Genomic DNA, 26,374 nt, shown 5'->3' with positions numbered 1-26,374 from the left:
TCTGGACTCCACTCCTTTTATTTTTTTTGTTTTTATCAAAATTTTTTGGGTGTCTTATTTCCGTTTGGAAAAATATTGGGAATTGAAAAAATAAATAAACCAATGCTAATCTTTGAATACCGCATATTAAGTCAAAAACAAGATCATCTCGTAAAAGAGGACTTTATCTATAAACTTATTTTATTTCAACTGAATAATTATTCGAATATATGAAGTTTTGGTGGCATTAAGAATGTCAGGCATTTTAGTTTCTTTTGAATATTAATGACTGGTTATTCATCATGGTGTTGTGCGCATGCTCGTTTCTCCTATTGTTGGAGTGTTTTCATTCATCTCTGCACGCAGCGTGAACAAAGGGGCGTCAGGGTTGCTCTCTGATTGGCTCCTGGCCGGAGGCCCTGACGCTTCTGTGCCGCGAGCTCCGCCACAACAGATGGACCTCTCGCGCTCTCCTCCTCCTCCTCCTCCCACCAGCACCAGCTCCTGGATGCACGCGCCCCAGTGACTGTTACCAACGGCTGGATAGAGAGCGAGTTGTCCGAGGAGTTTACCGTTAATGGACACTTAAGCCGCCGTCACAGGAGGAAGAGGAGAGACGGCGGAGGAGCTGGAAGAGGAGAACCGAAACAGAGAGCTTGCTAAATCGGAGAACCTGCTTCCCCGGGAGAGGTAAGCCGAGTTATGCTCTCTAAAGTCGGCAGGAATCACACAGAAGCGTCGATGTAGCTGAGTAGGCTGATCACGATGATGGGGTTGATGTGGCGCTTTTGACTGGGTGTAGTTTGCTACCGTGATTCTTCACACAATAAAAACAGAACTAAAACATTTCTAAAAACATGAAACGAAATAAAAACATTATTTTTTTAATTTAAAATCACAAAAGGACACACACATTGCTTATAAATCTTGAGTGTTGGACGTATGTGTCGTACTTAAACGGTATGCAGACAGTGACACTAGACATGCTTCATAGCACTTTATAAAGATTGTTGTGCCTAAATCTCGACAATAAATGGACATAAATGACGTTTGTTAATCACAGCTGGTCCCTACCATGGCTTGTGTTAAGCAATGTGTTAGTAAAACAGGTTACATAACAAGCAGTAGACAGTTAAGATTCCTCTCAGCAAACATAAACCTCACCAGACAGAGGCAGTGCTTTAGGAGAGACCCTCTGCATAAAAGTGCATACCTAATGTTTTGGCTAGGATTGTGCACTAGGATGCCAGGTTCTTATGTACACTTTATTAAAAATAATACAGTTTAAAGCGGCATCTCCCCTGCCATCATGAACCTCTAACATTCAGTTTTTGCTAAAGCTGTTAATTGACAATTTGCAGAGGGGTGCATGCTATTTAACCAACATAAACATGAGCGTTTCGTGAAAACACTCCAGTTTAAAGCACCAAAAGCCTTCAGGAAGATCTTAAAGTTCATTCAGCAACTGATAACTGATCAATGCATTGTTGAACATTAAAGGAAGGCATCTTTGCCAGGTGCTGTGTTTTATTTTTACGTAAGTGCATGAGTTCAGAGTGCTTGCAACATATTTCAATGTCTTGCTTTCAGTTAAACCTCACAGGTAAATGAGAAAACCAAAATACTCATATTCAAATGGCTGGAAGAAATGATATTTGCAGTGTCTGCCCTGTTATTGCAGATAGATTCCTGACTAATCGTTTCAGTTCTGCAGTCAATTCAGGGCCAAAAAATATTTTCCAACTGATCCAGAGATTCTGCGCACCATATGTAGATTCATATCAAGCCTTGCAACATTTTCAACAATCTCTGTGTGCCTAATAAGGAGCAGAAGAGACAAACATACTATTTTTGGCTCCATGTTGTGAGCTAGTTTCTGGAGCTTAGATGTTTTCGATGTTGCTATGACAATGGTGACAATAGTGAGGCAGAGCAGGAGTAATGTAGAGGTTGGAGGCAGGGGTAGCGGTGGATTTAAAAGCAGGACAGGAGGAGGTTTAAAGCTATTCATCTTTCATTTTGGCCAAAGACTTTGACAGAGGAGGTTCAGAGGCAGCAGGGCAAGAGGGCAGAAAACAAACGTGCATGTGTGTCAATGAAAGGGGGGGGGGGTGTCAGGAAGTAGTGGTCATGAGTTTCAGTAGCATGGTGCAGGCCTTTCTTGTCTTTCACAAGAAGAGGGGTGAGGAAGCTGAATGAAGAAACCAGACAAGACTGCAGGGAGGAGTTTTCCTATCAAGAAAATAGGACAGCAGGAAACATGAAAAGATGAATGTGAAAGAGGTGTAAATATATGAGGAAAGATGGGAGGATGGAGGCTGAGAACTGTGTGATGTTGTTAAAAAGAGACTGAAAAAGGAGTTCTACATTTGTGCAGAGAAGAGCTCCCTCAGCTGCAAGGTCGTTATAGTTAACTAAAACTAATCAAATAACTAAAACTAAAATTCAAAAATCATTTTAGTTAACTGAAACTAAATAAAAACTAAGCTTTACCAAAAAAAATGAAAACTAACTAAAACTATATAGTGCGCTTACAAAACTAACTAAAATAAAAATGGAGACAAATATCCTTAGTTTTAGTCTTTGACACAACCATTCTGACTGGCACCTACACCAGAGTCTGGGGAGTGTAAAAATGCCTGATCTGATTGGTTAAGACTTCACACAGTGGTAGTTTTATGTCTGGAGTTGTATTCAAACATCATCATCAAGTAAATAAAATGATAAGTGAAGAATAGCCTGTTTGAATATGTCTTTAAAAATGTATTGCGTTCACTCAGCCCTGACATCCATAAAAAACTAAAACTAATAAAAACTAAACTAAAACGAAGCACTTTTGCAAAATAAAAACTAAACTAAACTAACAAACCAGCAGTCAAAACTAATAAAAACTAAACTGAAATCAAACACAAAAACTGTTATAACCTTGCTCAGCTGAGACCAGACTCGGTTATCTGTGCGTCACTTTGGCTGCATGTTCTCAGTCCTAAAGACAGAAAAAGCTCTCTGCTGTCTAAATGTAATACAGATCATATCCGCAGAAACAAGACTTAGTCCCCCCTAGAACTGACAACAGATCTCAAAAAGAAAATAATGATTGAATAGGTATTACTAGATAAGAAGTCATTTTAATACAGACAAATTGTGGACTAAGGAGCTGCAATGATTTGTAGAAGAAATATCACCATTCTAAGTGTTTACTAATTATCGTCATCTAGCTGATCATCTCTTTCAGTGTTTTATTTGACTAATTATGGATTTGATTAATTAGTTAAAAAGTGCCCTACTTTGGTTCTACTGGATGTTGTGTCTTCTCCTCTGGTGCCGTTTCACTCTCCACAGTCTCCCACAACACTATCTGATTGGCTAGACATCCTACGAGTAATCACTATATTCATCTTTCATAGTTAGTGCTGAAGTAATCTAGCTTTAAGGCGGCCTATCATAGGTTGTAAATGTAACACTGATTTGACTGACACTTGAGGCTCATTTTACTGTAAATGCATGTCCCTTCCAAATATCGGTCATCAGTCTCATGAACTTCTAATAATTGCTATCAGTGTCAGCCCTGAAAAGTAAACATTGGTTGAGCCCTGCATCATTAGATAGTTTTAGTAATTTCTCAAAATGCCATGCTAATAAAACCTTCTGAGTTTTGGGCTTTTGGTGTAACAAAAGAAGTAATATAGCTACACTTCGGCTGTGTGACGTTGTGTAGTCTAAGTATAGACTGAACCATTTTAGGGTTAGTGAAAACAGGAGTTGCCATATTTTTAGCCCTGGTGTCAGCTATAAGTGAACATGAAGATGTTACTTTGCAGTATCTTTATGTTTTTCTTAATTAATTAAATAGATGGCGTAGCCCATGAAATATAAAGTTACAACATAATGACATGTTTTCACTTACACATTGCATCCACAGTGGTGCGGTATTGGTGTTAGAGTCTGTGGTTTCACACTGGGTTGCAGTGTTGTCGATGCGCCCGAGGCACATCGTGTAAACACAGAGCAGAGGTTTCACCTACATAGGCGTAGTCATGTGCTTACATACAACACCGTTGCACCCTGCTAGCTCCAGCGTTACATTTTGCCACCATTATTACATCTCTGTTACTCCTGCAGTGGATCAGCTCAAAAACCTTGCCTCACCGTTCTGCCTCCTGTACTTCACATCGCAGGTTGTGCATAAATGTCCCACCTTTAACTAGAGTGTAAATCACCTGTTTCATCACAATGCCATATCGATATTTTGGACAAGGATACAATATTTTCTGATATAACAAAATCTGCCACGCTCCGGTTTTGATTTGATTTGATTTGATATATTAGCCTACAATCGATATCTGGAGATTTTATGCACAAATTTCACACGGTTACAGAATAAAAGTAGTTTCTGCAATTTAATTACTAAAAGGTTTCTGTATTTTTCTTGAACTTAATTACACACATGTGGACTTGAATAGTTATTTCTGTCTTATTAGTCCCTCATACTTTATGTCAGGGTCTATTAATGTGGCATATAGTTCATTTGTAGTTTTGTTTTATACATTATGAGGTTTAAATTAGGTCAAATATGTGGCATGTGATGTTACAGTGATGAATTTACATTAGTTTTAATTTATTGCAATCTTGATTTTGATAAATGGAGGAGTTAAAGCAAAGTTTTATTTCAAATGACCCTTCAAAGCAGCCTCATATCAAGACAAAAGGGGATGAGTGTGAAGAAAGCAGCTGTCCTGTTTCTTTAACCACTTCTAGTTCAGACTGGTTATGTTTTCATTAGAAATCTAATCAAGATATAAATCTGATGTCAGGCATCAATCTGTGTACCAAGGCAGCAAGCAGCAGTGGACTTTTCCCTCTCTGTTTATCCATAGAGTCTGTGTCAGACACCACTTGTGCTACTTTAGCTAAAATGAGATAAGAGAGGCTCTTATCCATGAACGATCTCATACAGCGGTTCTGTACAGATAAAAATGCAGACGTAGTTGGCAAAATAAGGCAAGAAGTCAGCCCTAGTGTGGTCTCTGTCTGAAATATGTCCGCACAGCTGGGAGAAGAGTGGGTACCTTCTTTCCCTCAGCTGCAGATTTTAAGCTGCTGCTGCCGCTAGCTTGTTGAGGACACTGTTGGAGGGTGGAAACTGTAGGAGCGTAGCTTGAAGATGATGTGTAGATTGATGTTTTGACTTTCTATTGATCTGATTGGACAATAAATCAACCAACCAATGTATCAATATACAACGATGGATCGTTACACCCCTATCTTAAATTGCCAATATGTACGCTCTAGTAATCTGCAGTAGTTGAGCTTTAAAATCCAGACAGAATATTGATTTTTAATATCAATACTTGGCAGCTTATAGTGCTTTGATGTAGAGATGCACCAATTGAAAAAAAGGGGGTCAATACTGAAGCCAATATTTAATATAACAATTAAGCCAATGCCGGTACCAACGTCTTTTGGTGTAACACTCCTTATAAGTCAACTCTTTATCTCACATTTGACCATAAAATTAGATCAGAGTTTTCCAACTGGTCACTTTTTCTGTCCTATAAAAATATCTTATTGATTCAGAGGCTAGATATACCAGATGCCAGCATAAAACTTTTTGGATACAAAATATTGGTAACAGATCTGATTACGCAACATAATTGGGCCAATGGCTGATGTATATTGGCTAATACAGATGTTGAACCAATAGATCGGTGCATCCCTACTTTAAAGAAATTATGTTTTTATTAGAAATATGTCTGTAAGATAGTCAGAAACTTTCTTTTTGTGGTTATCATGGCACAATAGGTTAGAAGTTCTTTGTTCGCCAATCTTTTTGACTAGCAACAGCTGCCGTACTGAAGTCATGACCTCCTGTACTTTAAACAATATACTTTCATCAATTGAAACTCTGACTTTACTTTTTCAGCAAATTTTTTTTGTTTTGTTTTGTTTTTTTTACTTGGTTGTCTGTTTAGCTTAAATGCTAGAGCAGGGGCCCCTAGAGGCTAGAGTCCTTGACGCACTGGTCACAAGATCTAATCTTGATCCCATCGCTGTTTGGTATATGTCGTTCCCCACTCTATATCTCAGTATTTCCTTTCTCTTCAGCTGTCCTATCAAAATTAAGGCAAAAAGCCCAAAATATAATCTTAGAAAAATCCTTTTGTTTTCAGAGCCAAACTGATTTACTTTAAGACATTTTACGTAAATGATCAAGTCTGCCAAATAATTAGAGAAACAGTAATCTACAGAAAATGACATGATGATTAAAATACTTCAGCTATTTTTGGTTTCTGGAATTAAAAAGGAGCTTTGCTTTGAGGGATTTTGACTCATGACCTCAGTTTTCCTTAAAATCCTGATTTGTTCCTGGAAGCAGATATTACATCTGAATACTTTTTATGTGTTCAGAACAGAATATTGGTATTAACTGTCACCCATCACCCAGCTGCTAAATTAAATAATGTTTTAATGATTTCAGGTAAAGTTTTCTACGGATGTTTGTGCTTGGATGAAATCTAACATTTCAGGGGTTTCCTGTCTTTTAATAAGAAATGACACTTCATACATTCCCAGGATTAGTGTAAAAACAATCAGTTTGGTTTTATATTTGCATGAGAATTTACTTGTTTTCAAAAGTCCAGAGCATCCATTATGGTGGTCTTAACCGCAAGGGAAAACAAAGCATTGTCCAAATATTATTATTATAATAAACACAAACTCCAGATGATACGTATCTGAGTATCAATATTGCACTAAAATGTCTCCCAGCTCACTGCTTTTCCTATCATGGGGTTTGCCATAACGCTGTGATCTTGAGCGAAAGTAAACAGTTGGAATCCCTTCTGAATCATATGAAGTTATCACACAAATAAAGCCAAAACAAGAATGTTTTCACCAACAGGGACCACATTTATCACAACATGAGTGAGTTTTGAGCAGCAGATTTAAAGGTTAAATGCCTGTTTGATCTGTGTTTCAGAGGTTGACATCTCAGTGGAGTGATCGATTTTTGGTATCTGATTACAAAGTTGACTTAAAGTTCACTTTGACTTACGAGACAGTTACAGCAGACAGCGTCACGTCTGTCTCAGACCACTGCCACCCCCCGCTAATGAGTCTATGATCACAGCCGGCCTTGACCAACCGCACCATTAAAGACTAATGATCTCCATTGTGACAGTGAATGGTTAGCTTTTGAGCATCTGACAGGACTAATATAGGTGCTGAAATATTAATAGACCTTGGCAGGAGTTCTGGCTGATTGGTGTTTAATATTTAATCCTTCTACAATTATCAGACACATTTATTCCAGAGATTGACAGCCACAGCTAGCTTTATCAGAACTGTGAGTTTAACGCTGCTTTGTAACTTCATTAATATGTTTGTTTACAGTGTGTTTAGATAAAGGTCTGTTTGGATCAGGACTAATTGAATCAAGATCCTATCAGGCTTTGTATGTGTGCCTGTGTGTGTTTGGATAAGTATGATAGCTAATCAGAGTTTCTTGAATTGAGGAAGTTTTAATGTGTGTAAAGGCGAGTGTCAGCTTCCTGTGTGACTTACTGAGTAAAGAAGGAAGTGATTTAGCGGAAGGGGAGAACTTCCTTTAAATGCCGCCACTCCTCTCTCATCTGTTCACTGTCACATTTGCATGGAGAGAGCCCCTTGGGTCATTTGTAACCATCACCTGAGCGTACATTCAGGGTTTACATGTCTAACATTTAACTCTCTTTCTCCAGATTTGCAGCTCCCTCCTTCTGGTTATTCAACAGCATCACACATCGTCTACACTACGGTAAGACTACTGTTAAGATTTGTTCCTGACGTGTATGGTCTCATTCGGCAGACATATCTGTTTGACTGTTTTAACATTTAGTTAGTTGTTGTATGAAATAGAGGGACTTGCTATCGAATAGGGCAATGAACTTGGTGGTCTAGAGTAGTGGTTCTCAACCCATGAATTGGGACCCAAAAGTGGGTCACAGAGCTGTTTTCAGTTGGTCAGAATGTGTGCCTGGAAAAAAATGTGGTAATACGTCTGTGACGTATGGAGGCCCTAAGTGGACATACAGTCATATATTTTATTGTACTTGTTTTTGTCTCATGGTTAAGGTTTCTTTATTTAAAACTAAAAAGGTGAATTTGTTTTTCAGACAGGAGTTTTGTCATTTGGGTAATTTTTATTTTGTTTTTTTCAAGGTCTCAGCTTATGTATCAGGCTGTCTTGGATGAAAAGCAGGTTTTCCAATTATTATGCGTTCATTACTCAAAATCTAAAAAAAATAAAAAAATAAAAAAAATAGCTTAACAATAAAATGTAGCACCTAAAATGAGAGGCAACTATGTAGCATTAACTATAATTTTACCAGTGTGTAGCTTTAGAGGTTGGATTGGGTTGCAGTCCTCTGCTCATTAAAAAAACAAAAACAACGAACAATTATGGATTAGAAATTGGGCTATGGATAACAATTATGGCTGTATCAAAAGGGGAACAATATGGACTGGCTCTCCTTCTGATTGAACTTATAAGGTATGCGTGTGATAATGTAAATGAAATAAAATAAAATGTGCTCATCAGTAGCCCAGAAGGAGAAAAAGTAGGGACTCTTGTAAATGAAGATGCCAAGATAAGCAGCAAACGCTCTCCTATAGGTGGGCGTCAGGATTCATGTCATTGATGTCAGGTCAGGGTGTCAAACTAGATGACGACACAAGAAATTTCTGACATGCTAGTCTTGTCAAATCGTGGTTGTGGGGCATCTTGGACTCGCCGTTAATGATGCCATACTACAACCGTTTGTTGTTTTTGACACTCCAAATTTGGCCCAAGTTTTGACGATGAGCTCCAATGTTGCAGTTGGTCCAAAATCTGGCAGAATTACTTCGGAAATAGTCTGAGCTGGCCTTGAAACACACGGAAATATTACAGTGGGAGACAAGTGAGGGAGAGCGGAGTGTAATAATGCATCTACTGAAGAAAAAGAAGTAAAAACTTCAGCTGATTATCTGTTGTTATCCAGCTCAGTATACCAGTGAGGTAAGTGGAGACTAGTGTAGGCATAAACATGAAACAGGTGATGTCTGTAATATATGCTCCTCATTATGCTCTCATCTGAACAGATTTCTGTCATTCAAGCAACTCTGAATTTTAGTTTAAGATTTAGTAAATTTTAAAGGCCAGTGTATTTTAAAGAAATGTGTTAGAATTAGGGATTCACCGATTGTTGAGACAAGGATCAATACAGCTACCAGTGTTAATAACATAGCCAGTGTCCAATACCAATGTTTTTCAGTACTTCTTTTGGTGTCAGAATCCCACTTTTCCAACATTTTCTCTCATGTTTTATCATTAAGACCAGAGTTTTCCAAACAGTTAACTCTTTCTGTCCTGCAAAAAAAATATCTTAAATTAAATCAGCAGTTAGTTGATCTAAATGTCAGCATCAAATTGTGTAAACATCAGTTACTACTCACTGTTCATGCCACATTATTTGCAGAAGGCTGGTGCTGATATAAATGTTAAACTAATGCATCTGTGCGTCTCTGGTTCAAATCGTGCCGAGGTCCATAAATACAGTTAATGGTACAGGCCGGGACGTGCCGGAAGAGTGTGTGCAGGTCTGGGTAGGGTCAGGCTTGAAATAATTTTGAGCCTGATTTAAGCTCTAGTGATTGTTATGTAGGCTGTACATTGAAGTTTAGCATTTGTGAGCAAACATTTGCTAACTGGTGCTTAACACAATATACGGCTGAAATAACAATGTTGTTGTTAAAATAACAATTTAGCCAATTGCTAATATCCATACAGATGTTTATTTGATTATTTCCTCCAAACTTATCCTGTTTTTTTGACATGATTTGATATTTTTTAAACTGTTAATAGTCCCTCCTCTTTAAATTTCTCTGGAATATGTCTTAAAAACTGTATGTCACTGATCTGTCATCCAAACTTCTAACATCTTCTTCCACTATTGGCCATGAAAACAAACCAGTGTTTGTCGAACTGATGACTGCTTCAAATCAGTGTGACTCAACAGATACACATCAGCTACTGACACTGATTTATGGCACAGTATTTGCAGAAGGGCCAATGTTTAACAACAGGTCCAAAATCAGCTGATACAGATGTTAAACTGATGTAAAGGGGCATCAGTACTCTCTAGTTGTGGTCATGAGCTAGCATACTCATAAAAATCCCATTTTTGGTGAAATGATAGAGTTAAAGGAAAGTTTTGGGATGCCTAAAATGTTCTTTTTGAGTAGTGAGTGAGAACTGTGAATGTTGTCCAATCCACCAATTCAGTGTATCTTTAACACCATAGTGCAAGTGGTTAAAAAGCACCAATGCAGTGTTATTTCACAAAAAAAAAATGAAGTGTGATCAGAGGCAAAAGACAAATAACTTATTTAACCAGTTTGAAATGTTCCATGAGTCACACTTGTGATTTATTTGCATGGCAAGAAGGTCTGAAATTAAAGTATTTGGAATTAACAAGTGTTTAAAATCGGGATTTTGTATTTATGGAAAGAAACTCCATGACATATTGTTGTAGATTTATGTATAACAGATAAACTCTTGAGCGTGTGTGGCCAGTAGCCCTCTCGGAGATAAATGTTTAAGCAGCTGACATGATTTGGCGCGGCGGGTGGCCCATGTGGGCTGCACCTGTTCATTTTCTTCCTCAAGGCTTCTGTCCTGCCTCGTCTGCAGACACACAAAGACAAACATACACAAACACATTGCTCTGCAAAGAGGAAAGGAAACTCCACGGGGCACTGGTGGCAGAGTGCCATGTAAAACAGCTGCATGTGTGCGTACGTGTTCTTGAGTGTTCATGTGTTAAAAACAGACAAAGACATAAAGAGAGAATTAAAGTGGTGACGGGACATAATGATGTAGTAAAGGCAGGCGGAGGATGAAAAGGAGCAGCTGTTTAACTGGTGGTTTAGCTATGAATAGGTCTGTATGTTAAAGAAAATACATTAACAGGAAGTTTGATACAGACTTTTGTTATTTTTTACTGTCTAGAGCTACATCTCCTCCTCAGACTGCTCCCTCTCTTCTTGTTGTCTGGCAGCAGGTCATGAGGAGTCATGAGACTTAATCAGACGGAAAAAAAATATGTTAACTCTGTGTTGCTTCTTTGTTTCTCAGCTCCTCTCATGCTGACTGAGAATGGATGACGGGGTTCAGATTGGAGAGAACAAGTTCATCAGCAAGTAAGGACTGAATGCATCTCAAACACAAACATACATGCACTATTCAAACAGGCTTTATACGTATATTCTTTTTCATTTTCATTTACACTATGGTCCATTTTTAGACTGTTTTTCCAAATTGTGTTTGATTTACTTTATGGCAGACAACTTGCCAACAATGAAGTAGCAATATGTTGAAATCTAATTAAAAAGTTGGTACAATGATTGACAATTGAAATCAAGTTTGAAAAGAATTTATATTGAATATGCATGCTTTTTTCAACCAGCAGAGGACTGCTTTAAGCCTCTCTTGTTCATTGTTATTAGCTAAATAAGAGCCATGCAGACATGGCAAAGGCAAGTTTTGAAATTTAAAAATCTTACTTGTCTTAATCTTAATCTTAATCTTCATCTCACAAAATTTGTTTTGAGTGATTTCTACCCTTTAAGCAACAGCGTGTTAACCTAACACACCAGATAGATTAGTTTCACACACCCATCTGGAAAACCTCCCATACACTATGTTTGGGGAAGGGCAGAGCCTTTGAAAAAAAACTCGGAGGGTGATTGGATGAACATTCTGTCCGTCTCATCTTTACAGGCCAATCAGAGCAACAAAACACGTGACGCCATAGGTTTGCACTACTACCGAGGAGGAAACTCCCTAGAGAACTGCATAATGCGAACTATGGCGACTGTAGACATGTCAGTACACGACTTTTGTCATTTTTGAAAAGAAAACAACTCACTGCTGTTCTTTGTTCATCTTTTAACAGATAAATGTCACCAAGTTCTGATAAAACTGACGCTTTAGCAGTGTCGCTAATCTCTCTTCCACCATAATTGCACCGGCCTCTTGTCGCTGCTCGCTTACGTCATGACTCCGCCGCGCCCAATAGTACTGCCTCTTACTCCTGATTGGTCCTGCCACTGTCTTACAGGACCTTATCTGTTCAGATGGGAGCTTTGCAAGATGGATTCGCCAATGGGAAACACGGAAACAGGCGAATTCATCTGCTTTGCACAGTTAACAGCATGTAACAATATTCATTATTTTGGACTACAATAACTTGTTTTAATGATTGCCAATATTGACATTATATTGACAAATATTCCTCTAAAAAAATGAGTGTTTGATCTGAACCTTGTCTGTGAGTGCTGAGCACCCTGCTTTTTCATTATCAGGTCTGAATCAAACTAGCAGTCAGGGAAACCCTAAGCTTGGTGTACCCTGTGCGATTTCAAGCCGACTCTGTAACAGTCGTGGTAGGAGATCAGATCACACTGTGCGACTGATACATTCATAGCGCACAACCATCATGCACAATTTATGTGCTGATATTGTACAGTCTGATGGTTGTGAAGGACTTGATCGCCCACACTGTACGAGCAAAGCATTCTTGCCTTTGTCATGGTGATTTAAGATGCTGTCCAACAGTACGAAGGAAAAAAATCCCCGGAGTTGGAGAATCTGCTTGCAGCTTTGCTGTCACAGTTGTATGACCAAAATATCAAACATGCCAAAAATCCATCAGACAGACCTGCACCAAAGACGTATGATCTGGCTGAATGTCAGCCTAACTTCCAAGTGAGTCTTGCAACTCAAAATCTGTGTCTGGAAAATCAGAGTGTACACCCAGCTTTATAGATAACTCACCAGTTATGGGGGTGGAGGATGGGACTGGGAAACAGATTTTCTTAGCTATATTTTCACTTCCATTGAATTCATTTAAGTGCCAAAATGTACATTACCATAATTCATGTCCCAAGTCCAGTCAGGGAGATAAACAGAGACGGGAATAGTTTTCTCAGATTCCATTCTACTTCAAGACTTCATCAAATTGTATATATTTTGTTTTTCTTTCCATTTAAAGACCTGTAGTGGAAGAAACTACATTATCAGTCTGAATTTAACATGTTGTTCTCAAAAGATGAAAAAAGTCAGCTACGGGAAATTTTTATCTGACTGCTGCAAGTCAGTGTCCCAACATGTGATAACACTGAATTCATTGTAATGCTCCTTTAAACAGCTTTCCTCTTTAGTGATTTAACATCTGTGTCTCCAGGGTCACAGTCCTCTCACATCTGAAGACTTACAACATCTACTATGAAGGACAGAATCTACAGCTCAGACACAGAGAGGTTGGTCAAAGACATCTCCACTCTTCACCACTTCCTGTCACCCTTTTTGAATCATTTGTAATATAATATCCCCTCCCCATTAACCCCACACCCAGAGGGGTAATAACTGTCCATTTTAGGTTGTTAATGTCTGAGTTAATATTGATCACGGCTCCTCCCTGCCAACAGGAAGAGGGAGAGCTGATTGTCGAGGGCTTGCTGAATATATTCTGGGGCTTGCGCCGACCAATCAGGCTTCAGATGCAAGATGACCATGAGCGAATCCGACCGCCCCCCTCCTCTACGTCCTGGCACTCGGGTTGCAATCTGGATAGTCAAGGGTAAGAGGTGCAGACAGATCCAGTTACACCCTGCTGACCGGAAATGTTGATGCACAGTAGGTCAGCAGAGGGCAAATATAGATTATGTCTAGTTTGTCTGATGGAAAATTCAATTAAATGTTTCATTGCTGCGTGTAAATGTAGCTTGATTTAACTATATAGCTCAGTGCTACATAAGCATGATCAGTTTCTCACGCTTGTCTTTGATGCATAACCGTTTGGCAGCAGTGTAGACAAAGTCAACATTTCAGCCTACACCTCTGGCTACATGCTTAGATTTTGACTCGAGCTACCACAAATCAATTTGTGACAAAGGGCTTGAAGCGTAATTTCAGCTCTCTAATCCCATTTATCAGAAGAGCTCTTGATTCATCTGTTATCCAGGGAAAACAGAGCTCAAGGGCATGCAGCTGGGTGTTTCATACAGACTGAATTCATACAAACTGAATGAAAGGGGGGGACGCATAAATACTATATTAAAACTGACTTCAACATAGATGGAACTAAATCAGCCAGAGTCTGTTAGCAGTATTTAGTAGCAGCAAAGAGGTCAACTTTAAAGCAAAAGATAAATAAATAATTAAAGTTTACTTCTGAAACAAATACCTCCAAAAAGGCAGAATAATCCACTCTGATATGATTTATATGCTTGGAAAGGAATTCACAAATGACCGGAAATCTCAGACATAGCATAGAAACAGCAGTTTCCAGGACCATTTCTCACAAATAAACTCTACCAATGAAGTTTGTATATACCGTACATGTACCTCAAGTTTTATCTCAATGATATGATGCAGCTCTGCATCAGAGTTTGTAGTTGTGACAAGGTCGTTTTCTCATATTGTTGCCAAATTTACAAACTGTACTAATATGTAAAGTAACTCTGCTCACTTTGGTCTGAAAACAGTGAAACTTTCTCAAAAGTATTTTCAGTTGTTTCTCTGCAGTGTCTTGGCCATCTTCTCAACTCGCTCTGTTTTTCTGTTTAAAGCTCCCCAAATAACACAGACGGTCAGCAGACCACAGAACAGACGCCACCCACTGTGGAAGTGACGCCACCTGAAGGTCAACCCGAGAACAACGGTGTGATGGAGGAACCTGCAGATGGTGAGTGGCTTTGATAACAATTAAACATGGCAGTTTTTAAATGTGCCTCAGGTTTGACCATTTTTGGCACTTTTTCTAAAATGCATCCTTGCCATGGAAGAATCTACAAATAGATGCACATATGGCCACGTTTATATCTATTGTTTGTTGTGTTACGTTCATATCTACAGATGATGATGATGATGATGATGATGATGAATATTAGCCCCCTATGAAAATTTCCATTTTTCTCGAGTGCTGCTGAACAGAGCAAAGAGTTTTCAACGCAGCTTTTCCAAACATCCTAGTTTTATTTTGAATGCTTACATTATTTTACTTTGGACACAGAAACGATATTATTTCAAACAAAAGCAACTACCAGGGTTGAGATTATTAGCCCCTCCTGATGCTAATAGTCAGTTGTGTCTCATTTTGCTGGATAACAGCCTGCAGTTGTTTACTGTAGCTTTCATCAAGTCTCAGACACGTCTCCTGAGGAATTCCAGGTCATTCATCCTCGGCCAATCTCTCAAGCCCCTCCAGATTTTGATGGTCTTCTGGCATGGGCCTCAGTCTCCAGTTCATCCCACATACAGCTGCGATCAAAATTATTCAACCCCCATTGCAAAGCAGGTTTATTTTTAAAATTTACAGACTTTCAGCTGTTTGCACTGATCAAATCAAATAAAAGGAATTGAGATAGCTCCACACAGCAACAGCTTCAAGTAGTTTCTCCAAATCAAACTGAAAATGCCACTTGAACACATGAAATACCTGAACTGCAAGGGGTTTGTTGAGTGTTATGTTTGATTGCATGTTAGAAATATGGCAAAGTCAAATAAATTGTAAGAAGGTTAAAAGAAGAGATCACTGCCCTTCACAAACAAGGAACGGGATACAAAAAGATAGAAAAGGCACTGAATGTTCCTAGAGACACCACTGAAAGCATAGTTCAAAGTTCAAAGTGACAGAAACAGTGCTGACACTACCTGGAAATGGGCAGAAAAAAGGAAGCTATCAGTGGCTGCAACCAAATATCTGAGAAGGCAGGTTGTGAAAAACCCTCAAGTGACTACAACAGACCTCCAGGAAAACTTGGTGGTAACAGGGACTGAGGTTTCAGTGAGTAGAGTAAGGCACATACTGAATGTAGACGTAGAATGTAGACAAAGACGTACGCCACGATTGACCCAAAAGCATAAGGAAAAAGTCAGCTCCAATATGCTCACAGTTATATAGATAAGCCACAGAGTTTGGGGATTCTGTTCAGTAGAGCAATGAAAGAAAATTGTTGTGTTCCTTTCATGTTAAATAATCCTTTGACATTGTTTTGACTGGACAGAAGATTGTGAGAGCTCTGCTCAGCTCCTAAGAACAAAGAGTGATGCTGGGGTGCTAAGACGAGGGCAGCGGCGATCACCAAGTGACCAGAGGAAAATCAGACGCCATCGATTCTCCATCAACGGACACTTCTACAACCATAAGGTGAAACCACAATTGAAGAAATCATTAACACGTTTTTTTAAGTGATTTTTTTAAACTTTTCAAATCACAAGTACAAACAGATCCACAATGGTCGATCATGTGGTTGAATTCAAGCATGTGCATTAAGTTTTTTAGGAAAGTGAATTAATGTGTGGTGTTTTTTTTTCCTTAGACAGCAGTGTTTACTCCTGCTTATGGCTCAGTGACAAACGTGCGGATCAACAGCTGCATGACCACACCTCAGGTTCTCCGAGTTCTCCTCAACAAGTTTAAAATTGAAAACAGCCCAGATGAATTTGCTCTATACCTCGTCCATGCCAGTGGAGGTTAGGGTTGATTTTTCTCTCTTTAGCTGTTGTTTGTCAAGATGTGGATTTCAATATACACTTTATTTAAAAATATTTTTGGTTCTCTTAACCACTGATTTTATGCTGTTGTTGATGTTTTAGAGCGTGTAAAACTGAAAAGGAGTGACTATCCTCTGGTGCTGAGAGTGATGCAGGGTCCATGTGAGCAGGTCTGCAAGATTTTCCTCATGGAAGAAGATCTGGGAGAAGAAGTCACGTATGATGTAAATCATCAAGTCAATCTTAACATTTAATTACAAAGAGTTTAGCAAAAAGATTCAGATAGTTGACTGTAATACATTAACATGTTTGTCTGCGTCTTTCAAATTCACAGTATGTAAATTCTGCTGCAAGGGGGCTTTCAATCAAAACTAGACTATAGATGACAAATGATATAAATAAAAAATATATTTTGTAGGGGCTTTTTGCCTTTATGAGATAGTGTGGCTAGAGAGGGAGAAATCTGGGATGAGGGAGTGGGGGAGACATTCACCAAACAGCACCAGGATCAGGACTGAAACCTGTAACCAGTGCATCAAGGACTGCAGCATCTGCATACTTATGCCTCCTCTTCTAACTGAGCTAAACCAGTGAGGAAGGCCACTTTTTAAAGATTGCTTCTCAAGCTTTTATTAATAGAGAAGGACAGTGGAAAAAGTGGGGAATGCCATAGGCTGGACCAGAACCCAGGTTCCCTTGCACATGGGATGCAAGGTAACCACCAGGCCACCTGCACCCTGTGAGGCCACAGCTTTCCCCCTAATTATGTGAAATTCATCAACAGAACAAAATGTGGTGGTATACCTTTAAGTAAATACTCCTTATGGGGTGCAGTTTTTGTTGAAAAGCAGTAAGAGGTGAGGCCACAACATTACCGAGGCCATGGGTTGGGGGGATGTTCCACTTTTCAAAGAGGATTTGGAAAAAAAGAATGCATAGCTGATAGCAGGAAATAAACAAGTAATCAGCACAAAACATGAATGAGATACAGCAACAGAAAGGCAGCTTCTATTTTGTTATGAAGAAGTCTTTGATGTAACATCCAGTGTTCCACAGCAGTGATTTACATGTCTTTGTGGCTCTGTTATGGTGGCCGCCACGACAAGACACTGGAAATCACAAGTATTTCTCTGGCTTTGAAAATTGTTGGAAATATTAGACATAATGCAAGTACTCCACTAAAAATATATACACAGGAATCATCATTTTCTTAATCAGTGTAGACAGTGTGAAAATTCTACATATCGTACCTTTAATGGCTCCCCTTTAATTTTTCATTGTGCTTTGTCCTGCTATTTCTCCCCCTGTCCACCAGGTGGCACAGTACATCAAGTTTGAAATGCCTGTCCTGCAGAGTTTCATCACTAAACTGAAGGAGGAAGAGGACAGAGAAGTGCAGAAACTCAGAAGAAGGTAATTTAATGTTTTTTTCTACTATAACATCTCCAAAATGTTTGTGTTCATAAGCTGATTAACTTTGAATAAGTGTTCATCTATTTTATTCACCAAACAAATGATCAGCAAATAAAGAATACAAACAATTACTTAAAATAATCTGTGCAGTTCAGCCCAGCATATGTTGATTCTTTCCTTTTCTTGTCTTGTCGTTTTCAGGTATACTGATCTGCGGTGTATAATTGAGAAGCAGCTCAGTTGTCTTCCAGAAGGGGCCACATGTATGTAAACTTAACATCAAACTGTAAAAAGTCTCCTACATCATCGCACCCTGCAGGCCGAGTGACCAAGAACCAGCTAATAAGAACTCAGTGTACTTGTTTCACTGATTACCTGCTCCTCTGAGCTCCTGCATCTGCATGGACTTTTGTTTTTAAAATGCAACAAACAGACAAAACTCAAACATGCAAAAATTATGTGCATGTTGGTTGTTTTCTTTTCAGCAATATCCTTGGGTTATGACAGCCCACAGAGTCTGTTTAAGACTCTTCAGTCCAGATCGCTCTTTTTTTCTTCATGTGTCACAAGCTGTTCATTCAGAAAGACATTCCTCAGCTCTTGAGTCATTTTTACAGCACAGTATTTGACAAAATGAGCCTAAAGCAAACTTCCTGTTTTGCATCTACCCTCCAAACAGTGAACTGATGCCCAGACTTAAGTTAAAGCACAAAATCTTAGAATACAATTGCAGTAAAGTGCCTGTTCAAATGTTTTTCCAAGCACAAACACTGAAATCCCATGTTTTTAAAGCAAAAACAAGCTAAAACTATAGTAAAGTAAAGCCACAACAGACCCTAAATGTGAAACAGCTGAGGCTGGAGCAGCAGATACAACACTGGCCTCACATCAGACTGTGTGCCTTTATTTTCCCTACTGTTTGAAAATGTGTAACATATTGTAATCCAGAATTCTATTCATCCTCAAAGCTGAGAAGTTCACAAGGTAGATGAGAATTGCGTGAACAGATAATCTGTTTGTGTTCTTGTTATTGTGTCCAGTCTTTCTGCAGTCATTCATGCTGAATGTTGACAACATTTGCGATTGAATCTGAAGGTTTATTTTGACATTTTTAAATGCTTTCTGGTATTGTTTGGCATGAATTAGATGTTTATTTTTGTTTGTGTAAACACCACCAGCATCTGGGTAGCTTAGCATAGCACAGAATAACAAGGGGAAATATTTAAGTGGGTTCTGTCTGAAGGGGAAAAATCCACTCACAAAACCTTTCAGTCCAATTTTAAGACTTTTTTTAACCACTCAGTTTATTTAATAAAGAATGTTGCACTTTTGACCTCAGGTGGCAGGACAAACAAATATGTTTGAAAAGCACATCCAAGCATACATTATACCTTTGACTTCATTTTCCCAAGAAAGCATGAAAGTTCTCATAGTTTCTTGAAGAATTATCTCATTATCTTGGGGAAAACAACTTAGTAATCAAGAGTAAAGGAGATAAATAAGTTGAAAATTTGAGAAAAGATTCAACCCAACTGCTGGGAAACAGTGCTTAGACCAAATGAATCAAAAAAATTTTTTATCTCTTTATTTTCAAATAATCAAAAATGTTTTTTAAGTTTCAGGTTTATGATCCAGGCTATTTCTAGCCATGGAATTTAAAGTGGCCAAGGCCTCACTGACACCACTGGTTTTAATTTCTAAATTTGGTGTAGTGACACGAGAGCCTCACCAATCTTCACATCAAGCCCTTAGCCATATATTTAACAAGATTATATCCTAAAACGTCCAACAAAATGTCAAACTGTTCCTTTATAAGACACAATCTGTCCTGATTGTGACACCTCGCGTCTTTTCTTCATTTTTGGCCTCATTGCATCACTGCCTTATATAGTTTTAAAAAGACGTCTTGTTGAGATTTTAAAGCACAGTTAAGAGAAATCATTGTCATCATTCTTATAAGTTCAAAAATTATCAATACCTTCATACTTTTGGATAACACAATCAATAGTATGAAAAAAATACCTACGAAATTACAAAATAATCTATAGATCTGTAGTTATATTTTTAAATAAAGCCGTCATGAGGGAGATAGAGAGAGAGAGCACACTGATTTAATTGTACAAATCCCTTGGCAGCACCTGTAGAGCATTGTTGCCAGCGTACTTGTGCTGGCTGGATAGCGTGCAGGAGTTTGCCTGCATATTTAGAATTAAAGCAAGACATTATCCAGTAATTAGACCCTATATGTTGAAATTTGTCAACCTTGGTATCCAAACAGGCATTGATTATGTTGATTATTATAAGAATCACAATAAATCTTAAACATTTGGTATCACTGCAGCCCTGCATTCCTAACAAAAAGAACATTGGATAGACTTTAGATACAAGGCTTTAGGTAAAATGACAGAGTGAGTTTATAAAAGACTGTGAATTCTGCTGTGGATTTTTAATGGAAGAATGTTGTAAATGAATGAATGAGCATTTAAAGCACAGTTTTTTCCCCATGAGCAACACGAGTGGTTTGTTTGTGTTCGGAGAAAGACAAAATAATGATCAACTAATGACTGACTGGTGAATTTGATGAGTTATAAAAGTTATTTTCATACCCTGATGTACGTTAATGCTGTCTGTTTGAAACTTTATATCATTGTCAAAAATACCTTCAAGTGTGTGCGTGTGTTTCTGAGAGTGTGCATGTTTGTATTTTTAGTGACTCTTGCCTGCTTTTGTATTGTGTCTTTTTCCAAAAAAAAAGAAGAAAAGAAGGAACTTTAACCTTCAAGATGTGAAAAACTCATTCCACTGTTTGTAAACTGTGGAGTTTTTTCTGTCATTGATTGTTATTTAATAAAACAAAGTTATGTTTAGAAAAGATGAATATAAATACATGTGTAATCTCCCTCTGTTTGTTCAGGTCACTGGGCTGAAGGCCTCCTTTGGCTCCTTACATAATGACCTTTAAATCTGGTTGTATAATTTACGACTAGATGTAGTGGAAGCTTCTGGAGAGCTCGTTAAGTGTTCTGGACGATCCTCTCAGTGGGGCGTTGAATAATGGAGGCTAAATTAGAAACACACTCACAGGTATTTATGTGTGATGTGGTGCGTACGGCAGCTTAAACGCTCACTCAGCCAATGAGCAAGAATGAGACGCGGTGATCCACTCCACCTGACAGAGATCGTCTGTGGGACAACAGGTTGGCCCTGAAACACACTTCTTACTGTCAGAGGAGTCTGAGCAGCAAACACTGGTACAAACTTGCTCTGGTTTCTGCAGAGGACAAATCATCACCTGAAACACAACACTTTAAGTGAGTACCATTTTTGTTACTATAACCACATTGTGGATCATTTAGTTCTTTATTGTTTACCTATAGGACCTATTGGACCAGAACAGGATTTCTACACTCACTGTAAAAAGAAAATAGTTGGAAGATCTAATAAAATGTTGATAAAAAAGTAATTGAATTAAGTTGAGTCAATTGAAGTTAAGCTCTGACATTATCTTGACAACCTATTTTTTTAAGTTGATAAAACGTCATACACTTGTCACTAATGTAATCAGTTTTTCAAAGTAGCTCTGAGAGTTTTCAAAGTTCACTGTAAACTGTATACAGTGAAACAAAAACATCATTCAAGCTACAATTATTTATTCATTTTTTATAATCATACAGTTTAGAAAAAATGTTTTAAAATACTGTAGCAAAGCTGCAGTCAAGGGCTTTAAATTTAAATACAAATGTCCAAAAGTGAATTAAAAATAAAATAATAATTAAAAAAACAAATCAATACAACATTTTGACTTTTCATATTTTCCAGCCTTTGAAACAAATTTGAAAAATATGTAATGTTTTTTAAAGCATTTTATGATTTTATAGAAAATCATAATTCATACAATGTATTACTTATTTGTCATTTGTTTGTTCTTGTAAATGCTTTGTCTTAGCATAAGCTTAAATCATTTTTGACTTGGCCATACATTTGAAGATAGTCATAAAACTGCACAGATTTTTCACTTTTGAAGACTTTTGGGTATTGCTCTGTCTTTTTCTCAGCCCTTTTTTATGAATGAATCTCTCTTGTTGTGAACTGGATGTATTGGAAATGTCCTTAGCTGCTAGAATGAGTAAAACCTCAGCTGTCAATAACATGATGAGCCTTTTAAGAGTGCTCCTTGTTGATCAGATTTGATGATGATGATAATTCTTTTGATCTTGTTAGTGAGTTTGGAGCTATAATCTGAGAGTGACTGGATTATTCCCACTGACCCAGTGTAATTATAGCTGAACTCTCCTGTTAGGAGGACACAGATTAGTCTGGGGAGTTTGTTGACGGCACAGAAAATGATGTCATGGTGCTTATAGCTGCTATTGTCATTGGTGGGAAGAGGATTCAGAACATTTACGCAGGACTAAATAGTCAAACCTCCAGCTGAATAATACTCTATAACAAGTCTAAACTTAAAGATGTTTACATATTTATAGCAGTAATATTTTACTCATCAAAATATACTTTATTTTGCTATTAATAACAGACTGCTGTTATAAATAGTATAATATATATCGGAGTGCAGTGGATACTGCTCAGCACTCTAAAAATCTTAACATCAGGGCCAAGATGAAACATTTCTTTATGGTTATATTAATGTGTGAAAATGCTACCTGTAAGGACAGGTGTCAGACAAAATGTTCAACAGCAGCGGTGTAATCAGGACTTGATTTTTTTACATTTTACACAGCAGAGATTTTCAGTGAGGGAAACTTGTGACTGTTAATGGAAATCAGGAGATTATTTTTAGAAACTCTACTTACATGTGTACACATCAAGAGCTAGGAGGTTATCAAAAATGTTTCTCAATTCAGGTGTGGGAGTACATCTCAGCATCACAAATATTCATTTAAATCAGAGCAATTAAATTCTATGTTTTTGTTTTAATCTGAAACTCATGTCAGCCCTGTACAGGATAATCTGGAACGTTTGATATTAAAAGAAATATTTTACAACATGTACTCTATTTTCTCCTTATATGTTTTATTGTCATGAAATGCGTTAATGTCTTTCTTGTTTTATTTTTTAGTTGTTGGTATTATTCATGGTCGTGGTTTGGATTTATGTGTCACCCTGTCATGTAAAAATGCTAAAGTATAAACAAAAAAAATAATCTATAGTCAGGTAAGAGCTACAAGAAATGCATCACATTAAAAAAGAGATCGAGGTAATGCTTGTTTGGAGTGGGGTTGTGGAATTAAAAATAAAGTTAAAAAAACAATAAGATGATCAAGCAAGCGTTGTCATTTATCTTATGTATATATTGATAATTCGAAGAGTGTTGGTGTATATTAAAATTATGTAGGCATCATTGAAGGAAAAGATGTATCTATGTGCTTTTTTCATATTATTATATTTACTTTTATATTTGATATTTACTCAAGCATATTTACATTTCCATCTTTACATTTAAGCCCAAATCATAATATTCTTTGAAATAATCCTGATTATAAAGACTTCATATTAAGTTAAAATAAGTGTAAAATAATGTTTTTATTTTAGGATCTCTACATGTAAGACATTATAGAAAACACTGAAACTCTATATTTTTCTATAAATAACAGTTACATATTTAATTTGTATTTTCTCCATGATTCAACAAAGGAAACAAAAACTAACAGCCATGAGGAGTCCCTCGTTGTCGCCTTTGTTATCACAGCAGCAGGTCTAGTCCACTGATCAAACAGATGGAAGAGTGTTAGAGATTATTGACTGTTTCTGATCTCAGATCAGCTCGGGGTGAAATCGTCATGGTGCTTGTGTAAAATGTGTTTCAAAAAGCCGGATTAAGACCAGTGATCCGTCCAGCTCTAAGTCATCAGCAGCGTAAAAATATCACGCTGTAGGACTAAAGCTGTGATGAGAACATCTCAACAGTCTATTATGACCTGTGTGCCTTCAGGAAAGTACCACTCAAAGAACATCAGTCTCACTTCTTAATGAAGAGGCATTCAGTTTAAATAAAGGTGTATTTATGTCTGAGTCAGTTTTTCCTTACTGATTATGAATTTTTCAAGAATAACTAGCCTCATTTTATGTGCTGCTTGTCTGACATGAAGTAAAAGAATAAAAGAATATTTTTTTATTTAATAGAGATGATAAAATTAAGATTGTTTAAGTATAAAAATAAATATATGTGGCACTGCGTTTCTAACTACTACTGATTTCCAGTACTTGTCCCATTTGGGCTTTTGAGAATCCCTTGTGTAAACTGTGCTACATTTGGTCACATAAAACCACAACAATATTAGGAAAGTAATAACATCCCAGAGTGGCAAATTTTCAAAATGCATGCTTAAAAGTTTTTTTTTTTAACTTGTATTTTTTTTAAATGGACATGTTTTTTCTTACTTAGAAGTGCAACGACATGTAACAGTTGTACAAAATGACAAATATCTGTATTTGAGATTGCCTTTATTTGTAGTATAAGTTAATGCAAGCTACTCCTTGATGTTTATTCATCTTTCTAGTCTAATGTGTTTGATTTTCCCATAATAATTAACTTTGTATATTAACAGTACCAAGGCACTGACACATTGATTAAACAAAGGCTTTAAATACTGACAAAATTAAACAGCAGGTGCAGCTAAATTCAACAAGTCTTTTCTGTGTAAATGTTCTCCAATGATAAATATTTCTATTGACTTTTTTTCAGAGGATACAGAGATCATGTCTGGCCTGAGGCTCCCCCTCACTGTGGCCCTCTGCCTGCTGCTCCTCTCTGCTTTGGTACCTGGCTCTGAGGCCCGCCGTGGTGGAGGTCGAGGAGGTGGCGGCTTTGGTCGTGGTGGAGGAGGCTACAGCCGGGGCTGGGGTGGAGGCGGTGGAGCCTACAGACCTGCCCAGAGCAGCGGACCCAGTGCAGGGAAAGTGGCTGGAGCAGCTGCAGCAGGGGCCATAGGAGGAGCAGTGCTGGGGTCCGCCCTGAGCCGGCCTGGGTATGGATATGGTGGAGGGTATGGAGGGTATGGAGGATATGGAGGATATGGTGGAGGGTATGGATATGGAGGCTATGGCTACCCCAGATATGGAGGTGGAGGCTATGGACCCAGGCCTGGATATGATCAGGAGGGCTCTGGAGACATGGAGTACTACTACGGAGGAGCATCCAGCGGGCCTATCTACAACAGCATCATCATAGTGATCGGCTCCCTGATGTCCCTGCTGATGGGCCACTGGGTGGCACTCATGTAGAGCTGGAGACAAAGGCACAGGCCAAGCCCCTGACTGAAAACAAATACACAGCCTGACAGAGGCAGAGCTGTGGTTTAAAGTCAAAGATGACCCAAAATATGACCCTGGAGCAAAGAAAAACTGTGGCCAGTGTGTTTCTCCACACTTCACTGCCCTGTCTGTGAAGAGAAGACAAACAATTTGACGTTTACCACATCAGTGTGACTGGAGTTGTGATGATAAAATGAAGCCCTTCTGCTAAACTTAAGATCATTAAACTTGATGACTAACTTCAGCTTTTCCCACATATACCCTTACTTTTAATGTGGCCAGTGTTTTTATACCTTTGATGGTTTATAATATTTTGTCTATCCTTCATGATCAACTTGTAAATATAGATGGGAATAAATCTACTGTAATTTATGCTAATGTTAAGCCTACCTCATGAAGCAACACCAGAACCTAGGGTTAAAGAGCAGCTATGTATGAGAATGCCATTTCTCAGTTTATTTCAGCATTAAAGCTCCTGTGAGGAATTATTATGTAAGTCTAACCTACAATATCCTCAAGGTTTGTGTGCCCAGTTGTGCTCCAACTATCGTGTCCTTGCCCACCTGGTGCCACCTAGATCAGTCTATGAAATACCAAGTTCTCTCAGGTATGATATAGTGATAGCATAAACAATTTGCTGTCTGTACCTGGTCTTTTATTCTGAAATTGACTGAGTGGTCTGTGTGTTCCCATGTCTGACTTCCTGTCTGGGTCACTCTGATCTGCTCAGCTAGACTCATGCTGGCAGCAGCTCAGCTGAAAACAGGCTTGCTCCACATTTCAAGCAGAGTGCAGCAGAATGGCGCTTCTGTTTGGACTGTAGCGTGTGATGTGGAAATACAAAGACTGAAAAAAAAGGAAGCGACTTCTTTGGGAGTGTGGTGCAGACAGAATGCTGTACAAATGCACAATGCAGACACATTACTCAAAATAAATCTTTTCAGTAAAAAAACAAAACAAAACAAAAAATTAAAGGCCATTTCTGCAGCATGCTGCTGACCGCCTCGTCTGACATCTCATGTTTGGGGTGATAGACATTATAATGAACTTAACAAATATAATCAGTCTTCTTACCGATGATGTATTTTGTTTTTCAGCTCATACAGAACCATCAGTGATGATTTTAGTCTG

General features: G+C 38.1%; 2 protein-coding genes across 4 annotated transcripts; both read left to right on the top strand.

The window, feature by feature from the left end:
• Positions 1-439: 439 nt before the first annotated feature.
• Positions 440-20,855, top strand: rassf2b (Ras association domain family member 2b). 3 transcript variants are annotated; one of them, XM_041787997.1, is made up of 11 exons: positions 440-669; positions 7,719-7,774; positions 11,135-11,199; positions 13,245-13,320; positions 13,489-13,640; positions 14,632-14,747; positions 16,072-16,211; positions 16,384-16,537; positions 16,661-16,782; positions 17,874-17,971; positions 18,173-20,855. In XM_041787997.1, exons 3-11 carry the CDS (start codon positions 11,156-11,158, stop codon positions 18,240-18,242), a joined length of 972 nt encoding a protein of 323 aa, XP_041643931.1. In that variant the 5' UTR covers positions 440-669; positions 7,719-7,774; positions 11,135-11,155; the 3' UTR covers positions 18,243-20,855. The 3 variants fall into 3 exon arrangements, with proteins under 3 accessions (XP_041643931.1, XP_041643930.1, XP_041643932.1); XM_041787996.1 differs by having other exon boundaries at positions 442-669; positions 16,069-16,211; XM_041787998.1 differs by lacking the exons at positions 440-669; positions 7,719-7,774 and adding an exon at positions 11,780-11,883 and having other exon boundaries at positions 11,159-11,199; positions 16,069-16,211.
• A 364-nt stretch (positions 20,856-21,219) lies between these two features.
• On the top strand, positions 21,220-25,213 carry sprn2 (shadow of prion protein 2). Its single transcript, XM_041787424.1, has 2 exons — positions 21,220-21,282; positions 24,675-25,213. The coding sequence occupies exon 2, from the start codon at positions 24,689-24,691 to the stop codon at positions 25,211-25,213; it is 525 nt and encodes a 174-aa protein (XP_041643358.1). The 5' UTR covers positions 21,220-21,282; positions 24,675-24,688.
• Positions 25,214-26,374: the final 1,161 nt, after the last annotated feature.

This window comes from Cheilinus undulatus, linkage group 5, assembly GCF_018320785.1.
Source record: "Cheilinus undulatus linkage group 5, ASM1832078v1, whole genome shotgun sequence".
In the NCBI taxonomy this organism is placed as follows: Eukaryota; Metazoa; Chordata; class Actinopteri; order Labriformes; family Labridae; genus Cheilinus; species Cheilinus undulatus.
This window is presented reverse-complemented; position numbering and strand designations above follow the sequence as displayed.